The following is a 16,216-nucleotide window of genomic DNA, read 5'->3' on the forward strand; positions in this document are numbered from 1 at the left end:
CCATGTGACAAAAAAAGTGCTTGTGACTTGTCTCTGAAATACTGATTCAAAAGTTCATTACTCAAGAAATGCATGGAAGCATTTCAATGGCATATTTTGTGTATTCAAATGTTTCTGTACAAACATATCGTCGCTGTGTGTCGGAAACCTTGTATGTTCAAAACCGCTTAGATTTTTTGGAATCAAAACCTGGACTTTTCAAATAATTAAACACCGTGTATATGTGGTCAGACACTTGCATGTGCCATTATATAATAACATAAAAACCAAAATCAAACTTAAATAGAGTAACGAGGTTTTTGACCAGCAAATTTCTGAGAATTTCGGACATACTAGTTTTGTCTGTCATTAGAACAGCCACATCTGAGACAGTAAATTACATTTTCATCAACTTACGGGTTATAAAGTTAATTGTAGCCATGTGGCAGCTCAGAGTTTTCTGTCACATGGCCAAAATCTCATGTAATAAAAGATCAAGTGCTTTGAACAGGCTATTTAAGACAATATTGACTATGACTCAACTACAAATGCTAGACTAAGACACTCTTCAAATACATAACACATTAGCCTATATATATATTGTGTTTCTTGAGTAAAGAAAACACTGTACATATTCAAACAACCAGCTCTTTATTTACCGTTGAATTGCAAACAAGCAGAGACGGTCCAAACTGCGTCCGCCACTTCATTCAAGATTCAAGAAGCGGGTGGAGTTTGAGCGACAGTTTGAGGATCCAATGGAGATACAAGGTTTAGTCACAAGCTCTTTTTTAACACTTTTTATGTGTTAAATATTTGTAAAAACCCACAGACAGACATAAAGGATGACCAATAGTAATGATTTATAAAAATTTAAAAATTAAACCGAAATATGGATACAAAGTTTCTGCCCGACAGCGACGATACGCAAGTAAATATTGCAGTTTATTACTGTGCATATAAATAATTTATTAAAATATCATCCTCCCTTGTGTTATTTTATTGAAAAACCTGCCTCGTTTTAACTAGATTGTTACTGTCTTAGTTCTTCAGTATCAAACATTTTGAATTTAATTTGCTGCGATAAAAAAAAATCCTTTTAAGCGCATTTGCAAAATACATCAATAAATAGATATTTATGCTTCAGAAAAAAATTGAAAAATTGCTTACTTACATTTAGACTGGAAATGACTAAACATCGAATACAAATTAATAATTTTTTCTCTATAATAAACAAATATTACCGTAGGGGCTTGAGTCATAATCCCCATGTGGACAGGAATCATTGGGGTTCCTAGGGGGGAGAAAAAACAACAACAACAACATCAGAAAATATTCACCCTCACTTGAAATTGTCATGCAAGTCACATTGTGAATCTAAACCGACACAGACCGTGACGCTAAACTGAGATTCACGCCATAAGCGCACATCAATATTGCAGTGAAGGAGGTATCTCGGGGAAACGTTTCTCCTAGATGTCTCTGTGTAATTCTACAAAGCTGACAAAACCTGAATGCCATTGAATCGGCTTAAGAAAATTGATAGAGATTTCAAGGACTGGAAAGCAAGTGTTTTGTCATTGCCTATTATAACAATGCAAATCAGAGGGATTAAACTTGATATTTAAGACAATTTAACATAAACAGTTCATCCAGCAATACATAATAGAATTAAGGATGTTACATTTCTCAAAAACATTTGATCGATCCATAACCAACTCAAAAGACCTCTTGACTGATTATGAATTAATCAACTTTAACTTTATAATGGTCCTCTTATGATGATTTCATTTCTCTGTGCCGTTATCATTATAGTTGTGGTGTGGACTCTGCTATTCTTTTATATTCAGAACTGTATCATTATCGTTATAGTTATCGTCCTTGGTGTGACTTTGAATTAGGGATGCTAACCGATGACCGTTTGACCGATGGTTGACCCGTCTCAACGTTAACCGATCAAAGTTGTCGGTAGTCGGTTAAAAAAAAAGTGATCTCTAAATTAGGCTATTATAGACAGTGGACTAATCGCTACTACAGTTAGCCATCTTATTCGAAGATATTTTTGTGTGAAGTGAACAAATCCCTCACACTCAATTTTTCATAACTCGCCTGTTTGTACTTAATAAACCAATAAAAACATTTGGCGCGAGGTCACAGCGTTTGGGTTCGCGCGCTCACAAGGTTTGCGAAAAGTAAAGGCTACAGGCTAAAACACTGGAGGTTAGAGCCAGGGCAGACGACAGGATGAAGCGTGCAAAGAAACGTAGTGTGTGGGACCATTTCACCAAAAAGAATGGCACAGTAAGTTGCAACTTGTTTGATACAGTGCTTAGATACAGTAGTAATACTGTAGAAATACATTACATCTACATTTCAGTGGTAACAGATAAGGTGATAATGATCACCATCTTTCTTTATTATTGTTAGCACTAATGTTACCTCAAACTAAAGCGGAGTCTCTTCGGAGCTGTCATTTTCTTAAATGAGCCGCTGCAATGTTTCAAATGAGCTTCTAACGCTAGACTAACGCCTTTATTTTCAACGCGATCACCTTGTACCCAAACCATTTCAAAACTAAGGAGCCATTTGTCCTCCGATTACATACAAGCTCCTCGGCGCCGCGTTTGCGGGACTCATGTTTCGCGCTGTAGGGGATTTTAAAAAAGTGACGTGAGTGGAAGCGCGGCGCCAGGGCAGTGTGTGTGTGTGTGTGTGTGTGTGTGTGTGAGCGGGAGGCAGAGAGAGATGCGACAGAGTTGCGAAATTGCAGGCGCGGCTCGAAATGGCTGTTATTTCAAATAGCGTGGCATATTTTAAACTAATCGGTTAACCGGTTTCAACCGGCTAACGAGGCTCAGTGGTCGGTCAAGAAATTTTTTAGTTTTCGCCATCCCTACTTTGAATACACAAAGCAAGCAAAACAATGCTTTAATAATCAACCAGTTGACACTAAATGCTCCCATTATAATTAATTACACTTTTTTTGCATTTGTCATACGCTTTTATCCAAAGCACTTCAAGGCATACATTTCGCCAGCATGTGTTCCCTGCGAATTGAACCCATGACTTCGCCATTGCTAACACAGTGTGTCTACAGAAGGTCTGGTTTATCTTCATTACCGGGAGGCATTGATGGTGGAAATCCAGCAAACTGTGGTGGAGGGATTCCTGGTGGCATCGCTGGGATGCCTATTTGTGGCCGGTTGAGATGAGGAGGGAAAGACATCTTGGGCAAAACACCCACCTTAAACAGAAGAGAAATACACTTCATTAACAACTGTAAATAACAGTGACATGCCAACAATGTTTAGGCTGCAACGATACACACTCACTGTTCCACTTGAACATTAAAGATCTTTATTTCTGCAATTCCCCTCATATTTTTAGTATGCGACTATTTTACTATTACTTAACACAGATACATTTAATGTACATAAAGGGATAGCACCCAAAAATGAAAATTATCCCATAATTTACTCACCCTCAAGCCATCTTATTAACCTTTTATGATTGATGGATAGATGCACTTTTTTGGGCTTCAAAATCTCAGTGCCATTACAAAGCTTTGAAGAGCCAGAATATTTTTTTTAATATAACTCTGACTTTTGTTCGTCTGAAAGGCTTGAGGGTGAGTAAATTAAGGGATAAATTTCATTTTTGTGTCAACTATTCCTTGAAGTATAAAGCTGTTAAATTGTACATTTAACAGAGTTATAGCAGATAGTCAGACAAGCTGATTTCAGGATCACTGACAGCTCTAAATCAGCCAGTAATCGACCTGAAATCAGCTGAAAGGTCTGAAATCAACCTGAAATCAGTTGAGATGTCTGAAAAAAATAAAAAAAATAAAAATACCTCTAAACAAGCGACAATAAACCTGCGAACAACCTGAAAGTGCTAATATCAACTTGAAATCACATGTACAGACTGAAAATCAACATAAAATGAGTTTGAATCACTGAAATCGAGCTAAGATTAACGGAAATAGCGGAATGGTCTTAACGTTAAATCAATTCAAAGGCCGATTTCACATTGCTATAACGTCTTTCAATGTGACTAACTTAATTATTGACTTTAGCTAAGCAAATAAACAAGTGTATGATAGCCAACGATCTAAAGTGCGTAAATTATATTGCTTAAGTGGTATATAATAATTTCAAGCCAATAAATCAGACCGGTTTGTCAGAAAATATCAGCGGGAATCAGTTCAGTCAGACAGGGTTACAGCTAAGTTAGCCGCGAGCTAACGTTCACAAAAAGCCTTTATTTTGACCTCTCTCAACGAATTATTTCGTTTGATAAAACTCCTGTGCGAGACAACTAAAATATGAACTCACAAAGATAACTAATAATTTAATAAATATTACTCACTCAAACCAAATCGATATCCACTCGTTTCTCGCACGGAAAGTTCACCGGATCCGTGGTAAAAGCAACGAGCGATCGAAACTGCAGTTTCCGGTGAAATGGAATTCTGGGAAAATAACAGGCAAGTTAAAAGACCTCTGATTTAAAAAAAACGAGAGAAAAAAACGAAATTAAATCAACAAATTAAAAGCAAATGGAAAATCAGCACAACAACAAATATTGATCTTGTCCATTAATTTTCGGCATATTTCATCTTTTACATAGAATTAGATTCAGGATGTCCTTCATAAAAATAATAATAATGATTTATATATTGAGACATTTTTCTTTAATTTGAACGTTGTTAAGCATTAAAATACTTAATTAAAAGAAAAACAACAATATAGCATGATAATAGTAACCATTCTTTAATTGAAATAATTTGGCTAAATTGTTCATATTTAATATTCACCATTGCAAAAATGGTGTGTGTGTGTATATATATAAACATATACATTATTAGTTAAAATTTGTTTTATTCCCTGCTGTTATTAGTAAGTTAGCCCACATTAAGTTAAATTATGCCCACATATTATAAATTGCTGTTCTATTATTGTTGTACTGTTGTTGTTTTTTTTTGCATCTTATAACTAACCATATTCTCTATTGTTTTAACAAACTATGACTTTGAAATGTCCCACTTAGCAGAATTATTAATTAACTTCTAAGGTGTTATATTTGTATTGAATTAACTGCACATTAAATATAAACAGCACAAATTAAATTACCAATTTAATCTCTGGTTGAATCTCACAACACGGTCAGTATATTTCAAGGTCAAATTTACATCAGAATCAAGAAAATGAAACGTATTTTTGGGGACACTGAGATTTAATTTCTTGTTGTTGTTTTTTATTTTGATGTAGGGGTGAAATATAACCAGGACATTTCTTGTTCAGATTCGCCTATAAACTGCATTTGAGTGACAGGTGACGTGAACGGGGGCGGGATTTTCATGGAAAGTGCTGGAAAAAGACAAAGTACCGCTAGTCATAACGCCTGGTGTTATTCCGATGCGAAACGTAGTGCAGTCGATTATGTTTTATTATGTGCATATCTTTTGCTACATTTTCTGACTATTTAACTATTTCGTGTTTATTATGACAAACACTATTTTGAGAACGTGAGGATTGTATAAAGACCTTACTATCAGTGAAGTAAACATTTTGCGCGCATCTCCCCAAACTGATTTTATATACGTTCAGTGGTCAGTGTCTAACTATTTAAAATGTATTAATTTCTTTCTCAGTTTTTGTAGACTATTACAAAGATTCATACACTCATGTATAGATTTTATTAATAATAATGCGCAAGGAAATTTAATATAATAATGGTATTTAATATTAACCTGCTATGTTTGTTTAATGAAATATAGACTCGTTCAGAGGCCTTGAGACTTTCGCTATGAATCTCTAATAACTATCTCTTTACCCCCTTCTATCTCCTTACAAAAACGTTTTCAAATTGCAAAATAGTTTTTTAATCGTTTTAACCTTAATTATTTCTCATTTAAAATATTACTATATTGTTCCAATCATGTAGACATTATTTATATCTGATGTAGCAAGTAAAGACACTGCATTTTTGGAAGGGAATAAATGCGATTTAAACCGATAAAAGAGTTTAGTCTGGACTGTAAGTGTCTCGCGCATGCGCAGTGAGACCGCGCGGAGGGATACAGTCGCACAGTTATAGGCGGAGTATAAAGAAAAGAGCCGCGCACGCGAGGTTCTCTCCTCTGCTTCCCTGAGTCTCAGTATAGGGGAGATCAGCTGTTTCTGTGGCGATTAAACCATCAAAAATCAACGAAACTAACCAAGGTAAACCCTCGATCTAAATCTAAAACGATTCCATATGATTCCAGGCATTAATGGAAACTCTCAGAATGATGTTTATTCGCGTTACTCCTCACTTATTCAATTCGTTATTTAGCCGGTATTGTAATTGTGCGAATGACGGTTAAAAAACTATTTTCTTCGGTATTCAGGCACCGCCATTCGTCATAAGGGTTCTTTCTTTGTCGTTTAAAAAAAAACGTATGTTAAAATATAATTTAATTTTAATTAGTTTTTTATGGCTGTTTAATGAGTTGCCGAGCAGGTGCAGTGGTTTTGCAGTGCTATAAAAAATTGATGCTCGTGTTGTTAACGTTACTGGTCATCTATTATAGCTTCTTGCTAATTTCTTTGGTCGTAATTCATATCTATATTTATCTGCCGTCACGCCGCGAACACCGATGACTCGACTGGCTGGGTCATTAAAAGTCATCGTAACCTTTTCATAAAAGCTAGTCTATTTGCGCTTAAAGCTATTAAAAAAGTATAACGAAAAAATGTTTTATTATAAGCGAGATCCATCCAAATCGGTTAAAATTCAAGGATTGCAGCAGTAAAACACGTGTTGCGCGCATTGTCCTTCTGCGCCATGTTCTTCCGCATCCGGGCCTTTCATGGGCCTGTTTTTCTTGTGTAACTGTACTATAACTGATGGAGTGAGTCACACTTTCATTTTCTTTTAACAAACCTACTTGTCCAACTTAAACGCATGAACAGAAATCACTAACAATATGCACTTATTAAACCTTTTTTGATGGATATAGTAAAGATGTGCTGACTCTGTTATTTCTCAGATGCCTGAAGAAATGCGCCAAGATGAGGAGGCCGAGACCTTTGCCTTCCAGGCAGAGATCGCCCAGCTGATGTCTCTCATTATCAACACCTTCTACTCCAACAAAGAGATCTTCCTCAGGGAGCTCATCTCCAACGCCTCTGATGTAAGACCCATGATAGACTTTTACTTGCATCTAACATTTTGGCTTATGTTATTTTGGGTTAGTTGACCCAAAATGTAAATTATCCCATAATTTACTTCTCAAACCAGCCTAGGTATATGACTTTATTCTTTCAGCCAAACACAGTCATGTTATATATATATATATATATATATATATATATATATATATATATATATATATCAGAGGTCAATTAAAGGGATAGTTCACCCAAAAATGAAAATTCTGACAATATTTACTCACCCTCATGTTGTTCTAACCCCGTAAGACCTTTGTTCATCTTCTCAACACGAGTTAAGATATTTTTGATTAAATCTGAGAGCTGGATCAATCCTCCTAAGACTTCTTAAGGGATTGACACTTGTTCCCCGAAAAGTTATTAAAGACTTTGTTAAAATAGTGACTACAGTGGCTCAATCCTAAATTTATCAAACGACGAGATTACTTTTTGTGTGCAAAAAAAAACAAATTGTGACTGTCAACTATTCATTTCCTTCTCTGTGGGCCTCGAGTCAGTTCGCTAGTGTAACAGCGCAGCGCTTCTGTGTTGTACGTCACATGCATCACACATGACCAGCGTCAGCCAATAGTGAGCCTACGTGTGACGTAGCACTACGCAATCACACTACGTTAACTGACTAGAGGCCCACAGATACGGAAATTAATAGTTGAAAAAGTCGTTATTTTTGTTTTTTGCGCATAAATTGTATTATCGCTTGATAAACTTAAGATTGAGTCACTTGGACTATTTTAACAATGTCTTTAATAACTTTTCGGGGCTGGCGAGTGCCAATCCCTTAAGAAGCCTATGGACTAGTATGGAGGAGTGATCCTGCTCTCAGATTTAATCAAAAATATCTTAAGTCGTCTTGCGAAAATGAACGAAGGTCTTACGGGGTTGGAACAACATGAGGGAGAGTAAATACTGACAGAATTTTCATTTTTGGGTGAACTATCTCTTTAAGTGATTACATCGATATAATTTCTGTTTCTTTTTTTTTTTCTTTTTTTGTGGTGTTTTTGCATTTAGAATTAGCTTTAAGGCTATGTGGTTCCTGCTATCAATCTATTTTGTTTTCTCCACTCAACAGGCTCTTGACAAAATCAGATATGAAAGTTTGACAGATCCCACCAAACTGGACAGTGGCAAGGACCTGAAGATCGACATCATCCCCAATGTCCATGATCGCACTCTTACCATTATTGACACCGGTATTGGAATGACCAAAGCCGATCTCATCAACAACCTGGGTACCATCGCAAAGTCCGGGACAAAGGCCTTCATGGAGGCTCTGCAGGTGATTTATCTGCCAATGTAAGCTTGTTTATCAATATCTACATTAAATTTAGTCTGTAATGTTTTTTTTCCCCTTATCTTTCCAGGCTGGTGCCGATATCTCCATGATTGGGCAGTTTGGTGTAGGCTTCTACTCTGCCTACCTGGTGGCTGAAAAGGTCACAGTCATCACTAAAAACAACGATGATGAGCAGTACGCCTGGGAGTCGTCCGCTGGCGGCTCTTTCACAGTCAAGGTTGACAGTGGTACGTTACCAGCTTGTCTTTGAAGACGTACAGCCAAACCGAAATTTATTCAGACACCTTCTACTACGGATGCTCCAGTCAGCATTTTTTGCTTCCGATATCAGGCATTTTATCGATTGCAAAAATGAACAAGATTAATCACACTTTTTTTCTGATAAATCACCATTAAAAACCTTATGTTTTTAATTTATTTTATGTAATCTTTTCACAGTTAATCTCCAAATTAATGCAGAAACAAAGACCATATATTTTAAATGTCTAACAGATAGGAAATATACAGAAATTGAATAAAGTTATCATACAGTTTGCACTGCATACATTTTAAATGGTACATAGATTACTCATTAAGGTTACAAAAGTTCTTTAGTCAAGAGTAGAGTAATTTTTGCTGTTCCCTTTGTTCTTTGATTAACTTAACTGACAGACAGCATTATTGGCTGCTGTCCCTTTAAGAGCAGCCGCTTCTGACAGAAACGCTAATCTCACACGCGCCTCATTCTCTTACAACTCTTTACGTTCATTTGAGACTTTATTTAACCTCATTTAAGGCTGCTCAGTCAGCTCTTATGAGGATACTCGACAAAACAGTCATTATGACTCACGGGGAAAGGGGGAGTGTTGATGGGTATGCTCTGTGCACGTTAGATTGTTTGAATTGGAAACTTAATCTGCCGTCTGCATGATGTCACACATAGGATTACCGCGAGAGCGTTTAGAGCCAAATGATTAAGCTTTCAAATTGCTCTTGCGGTAATTTGCCCCTATGGATCGGCCCATTGTCACCTATACCCGATCTACAATTTTATTACATATCGGAGTTGATACCGATAACAATTATAGGATTAGAGCATCCCTACCTTCAACATTTCTCTCACTATCAGTTTGTTCGCTATAGTTTAGGAAATGGTAATAAAATGTGACAAACTCAAGAGTTATCAAGTTGATATTTCACTGGTTTTGGCCATCCTTCTGTTAGACATCAGTTAGACTGTCTCTCAAATGAATGTTAAATTTAATTACACTTAGATAATACCAATTTAGGTCAACCAGGCAATTACCAAGCAATGCTTAATTTTGTTCAGTCTGTAGTGTAAAGGGACTATTAGCAATTAAAGAAAAAACTTCAGCAGAACATGGTCAGGTCAAAGTGTCCGAATTTTTTTTTATCCCAAATATTTATTGATATATAAAAAATTTGGGGGTAAAATGTCACATTACTTTATTTTGCTATCATAAACTGTAAAAAAAGATGGACGACGCCCCTTCGCTCTCTTCCATTGGTCGAGAAGTGAAGCCGCCATTGTCCCGATATGGCGCTGAAATCTTGGGACTTGAGTCTGCGCAGTTGCGATTTCGGGACCAGACATGCACAATAGTGAGCAGGAAGTAAAGCCGTGAAATCAACGCCCCGCCCTCACTCTCGCTGAATCAAGCGTAAGCACGCGCCTCTGCTGCAGAACAACCCATGATGTCGGTGTGAAATAATTAACTATAGAAATTTAGATATTTAATTTAAAGCTCCAATCTCCTCAGTCCTCCAAAGATCCCGAAAAAAAGTCCGTTGTTGCTTCAGTGACTACTTTGCTCAGAGAATCTGTCAATGTACGCCACAGTGCCGTTTTTATACCATCAAATAACTAACTAAAAACAAACTTATTTTAAAAACAAACACTTGAAATTACATCAGCGTGATGAACTACAGTAAATGACAAACTATCTTTGGAAAAAAGATATGTGAAGTGTAATTTAATTGTTTAGTTGGTCTCACGTCCCGTTGAATAACACGGGGAGGCGGGGTTTATGAGCTATACTGGTCACCGGGGGCGATCGAGACGCTTTGGCTTCACTTTTCAGGTCTTGTGCGGCACGCTTGGCATAAATGAACTATAGTGTCCTCCAACTAGAAAATAAAAAATAAAAATCAACTGTACGTGCCATATTAAGGGTGACAATGATTTTCACACTCGCCTGTCGGTCTCCAGGTGAGCCTATTGGCCGTGGAACCAGAGTCATTCTTCACCTGAAAGAAGACCAGACAGAGTACGTTGAGGAGAAGAGGGTGAAGGAAGTGGTCAAGAAACACTCCCAGTTCATCGGATACCCAATCACTCTCTTCGTAAGTGGGATTATTCATGCAGACCTACTTTTCTGGTCATTGAGTGTTGCCAAGATTAATGGTAAAATATCAAATTTCCATGCAGGTGGAAAAGGAACGCGACAAGGAAATCAGCGACGACGAGGCAGAGGAGGAGAAGGCTGAGAAGGAAGAAAAAGAAGAAAAGGAGGAAGGCGAAGGTGAAGACAAACCCAAGATTGAAGATGTCGGCTCAGATGATGAAGAGGACTCCAAAGACAAGGACAAGAAGAAGAAAAAGAAGATCAAGGAGAAGTACATTGACCAGGAGGAGCTGAACAAAACCAAACCCATCTGGACCCGTAACCCTGACGACATCTCCAACGAGGAGTACGGAGAGTTTTACAAGAGTCTGACTAATGATTGGGAAGACCACCTGGCTGTCAAGGTAACTCAATGGATTCTATGTAATAATATTTAAATTAAATATTTGAGAACTGATGAAATAATCATTTTTACATGTTGTCCTGCAGCATTTCTCTGTGGAGGGTCAGCTGGAGTTTCGCGCTCTTCTTTTCATCCCTCGCCGTGCCCCCTTCGACCTCTTCGAGAACAAGAAAAAGAAGAATAACATCAAGCTGTACGTCAGAAGGGTCTTCATCATGGACAGCTGTGAGGAGCTCATCCCAGAGTATCTGAGTAAGTAGCTTTGCCCTTATAGAGGTTCCTCACCCACAAATGAACATTGTCGGTTAAATCACCTTCATGTCATTTCAAAAGCTTTAGTCTTAAGGTTCATTTTTGAAACCTGAAGATGTTTTTAATTAAACCTGAAAGGTTTATGTCCGTCCATTCGAAAGTCTAGATAACCAAAATCCATAGTCATCGTAATATGAATCAAGCGGTTTGATCTCATAGTGAGATTCGATCCCTCATTAAGAATAGATTTACAAACGCATACATGGTGCATTACATATAGTAAACAAAGAAACTTGAGTATTTGAGTTTACCATGTATACCATATGTAATGGTGGTCATTGTTTAGATATGATTAACAGATTCAATTTAGGCTTTTATTCACATCTAAACAATGATCGCCATTACATATGGTATACATGGTAACTCCTTGGAAAATGAAATCTGTTAATCTCCTCTTCACAAGACTTGGATGAAACTGCTTTAGTTATGAATTCACTGACCGTTTTGGATCCAAGTTTGCTTCATGTACTTTCAGTGGATGAATGGAAACCTCTCACAATTCATTTAAAAATATCTTCATTTGGGTTTCGAAAATTAAACAAAGTCTCTAGAGTTTGGAACTACATGAGGGCGAGTAAATGCCAATTTTAATTTTTGGTTGAACAATGCCTTTTTAAATTCCGGATGAAGTTGCCCTTTTCGGTCTCTGCTGACATGACAAAGTCTGAGAAACATTGTCAAAAAGCTTTTTCCTCATCCAATCCTGATGGATTTTAAAGTGACTGCTCTACATTTCCTGCTGATGATCTTTTTGCACAATTACAAAAGTTGAATGTTTTGCCGCTAAACTTGAGTCTTTACAATTGAACGTTTCAAAGGTGCAACGTCACTAAAAGCTTTTCTTTCTCCAATCGTTGTTCCCTCCAGACTTTATCCGTGGTGTTGTGGACTCTGAAGATCTGCCCCTCAACATCTCCAGAGAGATGCTGCAACAGAGCAAGATTCTCAAGGTCATCCGCAAGAACATCGTCAAGAAGTGCCTGGAGCTGTTTGCTGAGCTGGCCGAGGACAAGGAAAACTACAAGAAGTTCTACGACGCATTCTCCAAGAATCTTAAAGTAAGTTGCATATTAAAGTCAATTAGTTCAATTAGGACTTTAAGTAGCTTTTATAAACATGCCTTAGAAAGAAAAAAACCATTACTGGTGTGCATCATGAGACCAAACAATGACCTATTTTAAGTGCAAGTTGTGTTCAGTTATAACGACTCAAATGTGCATTTTAGTCTTGTCTTTGAAACCAAGTTACTTCCAGTAAAGATATGATTGAAAGCGGTATTAACATTTTGTCGACCTCCAGCTGGGCATCCACGAGGACTCTCAGAACCGCAAGAAGTTGTCAGAACTGTTGCGTTATCAGAGCTCGCAGTCCGGCGACGAGATGACCTCCCTCACAGAATACGTCAGCCGTATGAAGGAAAACCAGAAATCCATCTACTACATCACTGGTAAGATTTCATCAGCATCAATCCTGCCTTTAAAGTAGGACTCTGTGATTGAAAAAATAAAAATAACACTGCAAATCATGCAAGGTCCGTTGAACTTGCGGTTCATGTTAACGATGTTGTCATTCTCCTCCAGGCGAGAGCAAAGACCAGGTCGCCCACTCCGCTTTTGTGGAGCGCGTGTGCAAGAGAGGTTTCGAGGTGCTGTACATGACCGAGCCCATCGACGAGTACTGCGTCCAGCAGCTGAAGGACTTCGATGGCAAGTCTCTGGTGTCCGTCACCAAAGAGGGACTGGAGCTGCCAGAGGATGAAGACGAGAAGAAAAAGATGGAGGAAGACAAGGCCAAGTTTGAGAACCTCTGCAAGCTCATGAAGGAGATTCTGGACAAGAAAGTAGAGAAGGTATGTTTGCGAACCGCAAGAACCGATCTCATTGTTTCAAAACCCTTTCACAGTAATAAACAGGAAAGTAGCAGAACCAAAGATGCAAACTTTATCAAATGAGATCAATTAGAATTCTAAGCATCACTAAAAACAATGGTGTCATCATTCAGCTCAAGAGGTGTAAATAATTTTAGTCTACGTCCACTTTAATTCTTTCAAAATTGTTTTATAAACAGGATTCCTAGTCAGTTGCACAGATGGTGAGTTTACATAATGGACTTTAACGCCGCTTGATGTGCTCGCATTTTGCCTGCAGACTCAAATGTGTGAAAACATGTTGATTTCGGGTTTTGTGTGATTTAAAAAAAAAAAAACTAATAACTGTTCCTTTAGTTGACGGATGCATTTGTGTTGAGTGACTAACAATGACCATGCAACCCTGAGCATTCAACCAGAACGTGCCTTAGTACAGTAGTCAACAGTACAGTAGTCAACATTTAAAGTGGATCAAAACGTTTCATCAAAGTCATACATGAATTTTGAACTACCCATTCTTAGGACAACTTTGAACATTTGATCCACTTCAAATGTTGACTACTCTAGTTTAACACCTTTAACTCATGCTGATGTCTGATTTTTCTCCAGGTCACCGTATCAAACAGGCTCGTTTCTTCCCCCTGCTGTATCGTGACCAGCACTTACGGTTGGACGGCCAACATGGAGAGGATCATGAAGGCCCAGGCCTTGAGGGACAACTCCACCATGGGCTACATGATGGCAAAGAAACACCTGGAGATCAACCCCGATCATCCCATCATGGAGACCCTGAGGCAGAAGGCTGATGCTGATAAAAACGACAAAGCTGTGAAGGATCTGGTCATCCTCCTGTTCGAGACTGCGCTGCTGTCCTCTGGATTCTCATTGGACGATCCTCAGACGCACTCAAACCGCATCTACAGAATGATCAAGCTGGGATTAGGTACGTTAAACTCTCATTTCTGTTTTCGTCTTGCCGTGTTTGGATAAGTGCAGTGGTCAACTAATGTTGACTACTGTATTTACCCAAAGTTGTCTTAAGACAAGAACGGGTACTGTTCAAAATTCATGTATAACTTTGATTAAGTACTTTGATCCACTTCAGATGTTGCCTACTGTATAATGAAGTTTTGTAACTAACCTTTTTTTGTCGTTTAGGTATTGATGAAGATGAAGATGTTCCCGTGGAAGAGCCAACCTCTGCTCCCGCTCCTGAAGAAATCCCACCTCTGGAAGGAGACGATGACGCCTCCCGCATGGAGGAAGTCGATTAAATCAATCTGTCTGTAATTCCCCGCTCAATTTTCCTTAGTCATTCCGTAACATCTTATCGTTCCCTTTGACCTGTAGAAGGTTAATCTGATTCTCCGTAATGATTCCTTAAAGTATCAAAATGTGTAACTAAAGCATACTGTCCACTTTTGCTCTGTTTTGAGCCGTTATGTACTTTTGTTTTTTTTACATATGTTCATGGATCAATGGGTTGCTGCAGTATTGTCTGAGCACAATAAGCACTGTGTTTCACTGATACTGAGTCCGCTGGCTGTGCTGGATTGAATCAAGCATGATTTCATTCTGCATGGAAGGGGAAAGACCTCTTGCCTGAGTACAGGCATGTATTGTCTTGGTTTTCAGAAATTAAAAACACGGTGAAACCTGAATTTTGGTGTCTTGTTGCTTGCTTTTTTTTTTCTCATTTATTTGGATTAAGCTTTCAAAAAATGGAATTTCTTTTAAATTAGAAATTTAAAATGTATTTAAATTCAGTTCACATAGCTATTCTGCTTAGAAATAAATGGTAAAGTATCAAATTGAATCCATCAGGCTTTGAGATGTTTTTGTTCGTCTCTCAATCATTGTATTGCATGGGCGACTGATGTTTATATGCATTTTATGCAAGTAGTCTGTTATACTGTTATAAAATCTCATTATTTAACATTAGCATCAGTTTTTTTTTTTTTGCCTCAATAAACGGGTCCTTTTTCCTTGAGCATGAGCTTGATATTCTCACTGTATCATGCTATGGCCAATGGGGCGTAGATTATACAAAGATTAGGCTTTAGTTAAAATGGGACATTTAAGTAGCTTTTATAGGAATAGATAGTGCCTTAGAAAAAACTACTTGTGTGCATCATGAGAGCACACTGATATTTTTAAGCTTAAACCTCATCTGTGAAACTAAGCATACAGTATGAGCCATGAAAAGCATGTAAAATATACCAAGCAAACAGTTCAACTTCAAACAATTTCATGCAGGATACATTAGCGAAAATGAACTAAGAATGACCAGTATATTCTGATAGCTAGTGTTGGTAACATTACTTTTAAAAGTAGTGCGTTACAATATTGGGTAACACTTCCGTTTACAGTACGTTCACTTACATGTACTTACAGTGTACTTAATTACTGGGTAATAATGCTTAATTTTACAGCGGGTATTTACAGTGTACTTAGAAAGTACTGGGTAATACAAGGTAAGTGAATGGGTTAAGGCTAGGTTCAGGGTTAGTACCTAGTTATTACCCAGTTATTGTAATTACTATAATAAGTACATAGTATGTACATTGGGAACAGGACTGTAAAAGGAAGCGTATTATTCCTAATGCTTGGTAGTAACTGAATACATGTAATCTAGATTACGTAATCGCATTTTATAATTTAGTAGCGTTTCATTAAACTCAAGAACCCCCTGCAGTTCCATCACGAACCCCAGTTTGGGAAACCCATAAATTAATATTTAATGCACTTCATATTGTTCATAAAGAATGGAATTTATTTTCTTTCTCCGTATTTTTA

At 37.6% G+C, this 16,216-nt stretch overlaps 2 protein-coding genes across 2 annotated transcripts in view; one reads left to right on the plus strand and one right to left on the minus strand.

Annotated features, from left to right (window-relative positions):
* Nucleotides 1-6,822, minus strand: part of rbm25b (RNA binding motif protein 25b) — a 26,386-nt gene extending 19,564 nt beyond the window's left edge. The window contains exons 1-4 of the mRNA XM_077219500.1: nucleotides 5,115-6,822; nucleotides 4,351-4,453; nucleotides 3,100-3,223; nucleotides 1,224-1,273 (exon numbers count right to left, since the gene is read on the minus strand). Of these exons, the coding sequence (XP_077075615.1) occupies nucleotides 1,224-1,273; nucleotides 3,100-3,205 (156 nt within the window). The 5' untranslated portion in view covers nucleotides 3,206-3,223; nucleotides 4,351-4,453; nucleotides 5,115-6,822. The remainder of the gene's footprint in view (nucleotides 1-1,223; nucleotides 1,274-3,099; nucleotides 3,224-4,350; nucleotides 4,454-5,114) is intronic.
* On the plus strand, nucleotides 6,069-15,081 carry hsp90ab1 (heat shock protein 90, alpha (cytosolic), class B member 1). The gene is made up of 12 exons (XM_077219512.1): nucleotides 6,069-6,206; nucleotides 7,016-7,159; nucleotides 8,269-8,475; nucleotides 8,561-8,720; nucleotides 10,703-10,836; nucleotides 10,922-11,242; nucleotides 11,328-11,493; nucleotides 12,421-12,611; nucleotides 12,853-13,000; nucleotides 13,134-13,402; nucleotides 14,030-14,363; nucleotides 14,579-15,081. Exons 2-12 carry the CDS (start codon nucleotides 7,016-7,018, stop codon nucleotides 14,692-14,694), a joined length of 2,190 nt encoding a protein of 729 aa, XP_077075627.1. The 5' UTR covers nucleotides 6,069-6,206; the 3' UTR covers nucleotides 14,695-15,081.
* Nucleotides 15,082-16,216: the final 1,135 nt, after the last annotated feature.

The sequence above is a fragment of the Siphateles boraxobius genome, unplaced genomic scaffold, assembly GCF_051911475.1.
Source record: "Siphateles boraxobius isolate OS27281-9 unplaced genomic scaffold, OSU_SipBor_1 8, whole genome shotgun sequence".
Classification (NCBI taxonomy): Eukaryota; Metazoa; Chordata; class Actinopteri; order Cypriniformes; family Leuciscidae; genus Siphateles; species Siphateles boraxobius.

Coding starts and splice junctions, on each gene's coding strand:
- hsp90ab1 (XM_077219512.1), top strand. CDS start 7,016: ATGCCTGAAGAAATGCGCCAAGATGAGGAGGCCGAGACCTTTGCCTTC. Junction 7,160..8,268: donor TCATCTCCAACGCCTCTGAT/GTAAGACCCATG, acceptor TCCACTCAACAG/GCTCTTGACAAAATCAGATA. Junction 11,494..12,420: donor GCTCATCCCAGAGTATCTGA/GTAAGTAGCTTT, acceptor TGTTCCCTCCAG/ACTTTATCCGTGGTGTTGTG.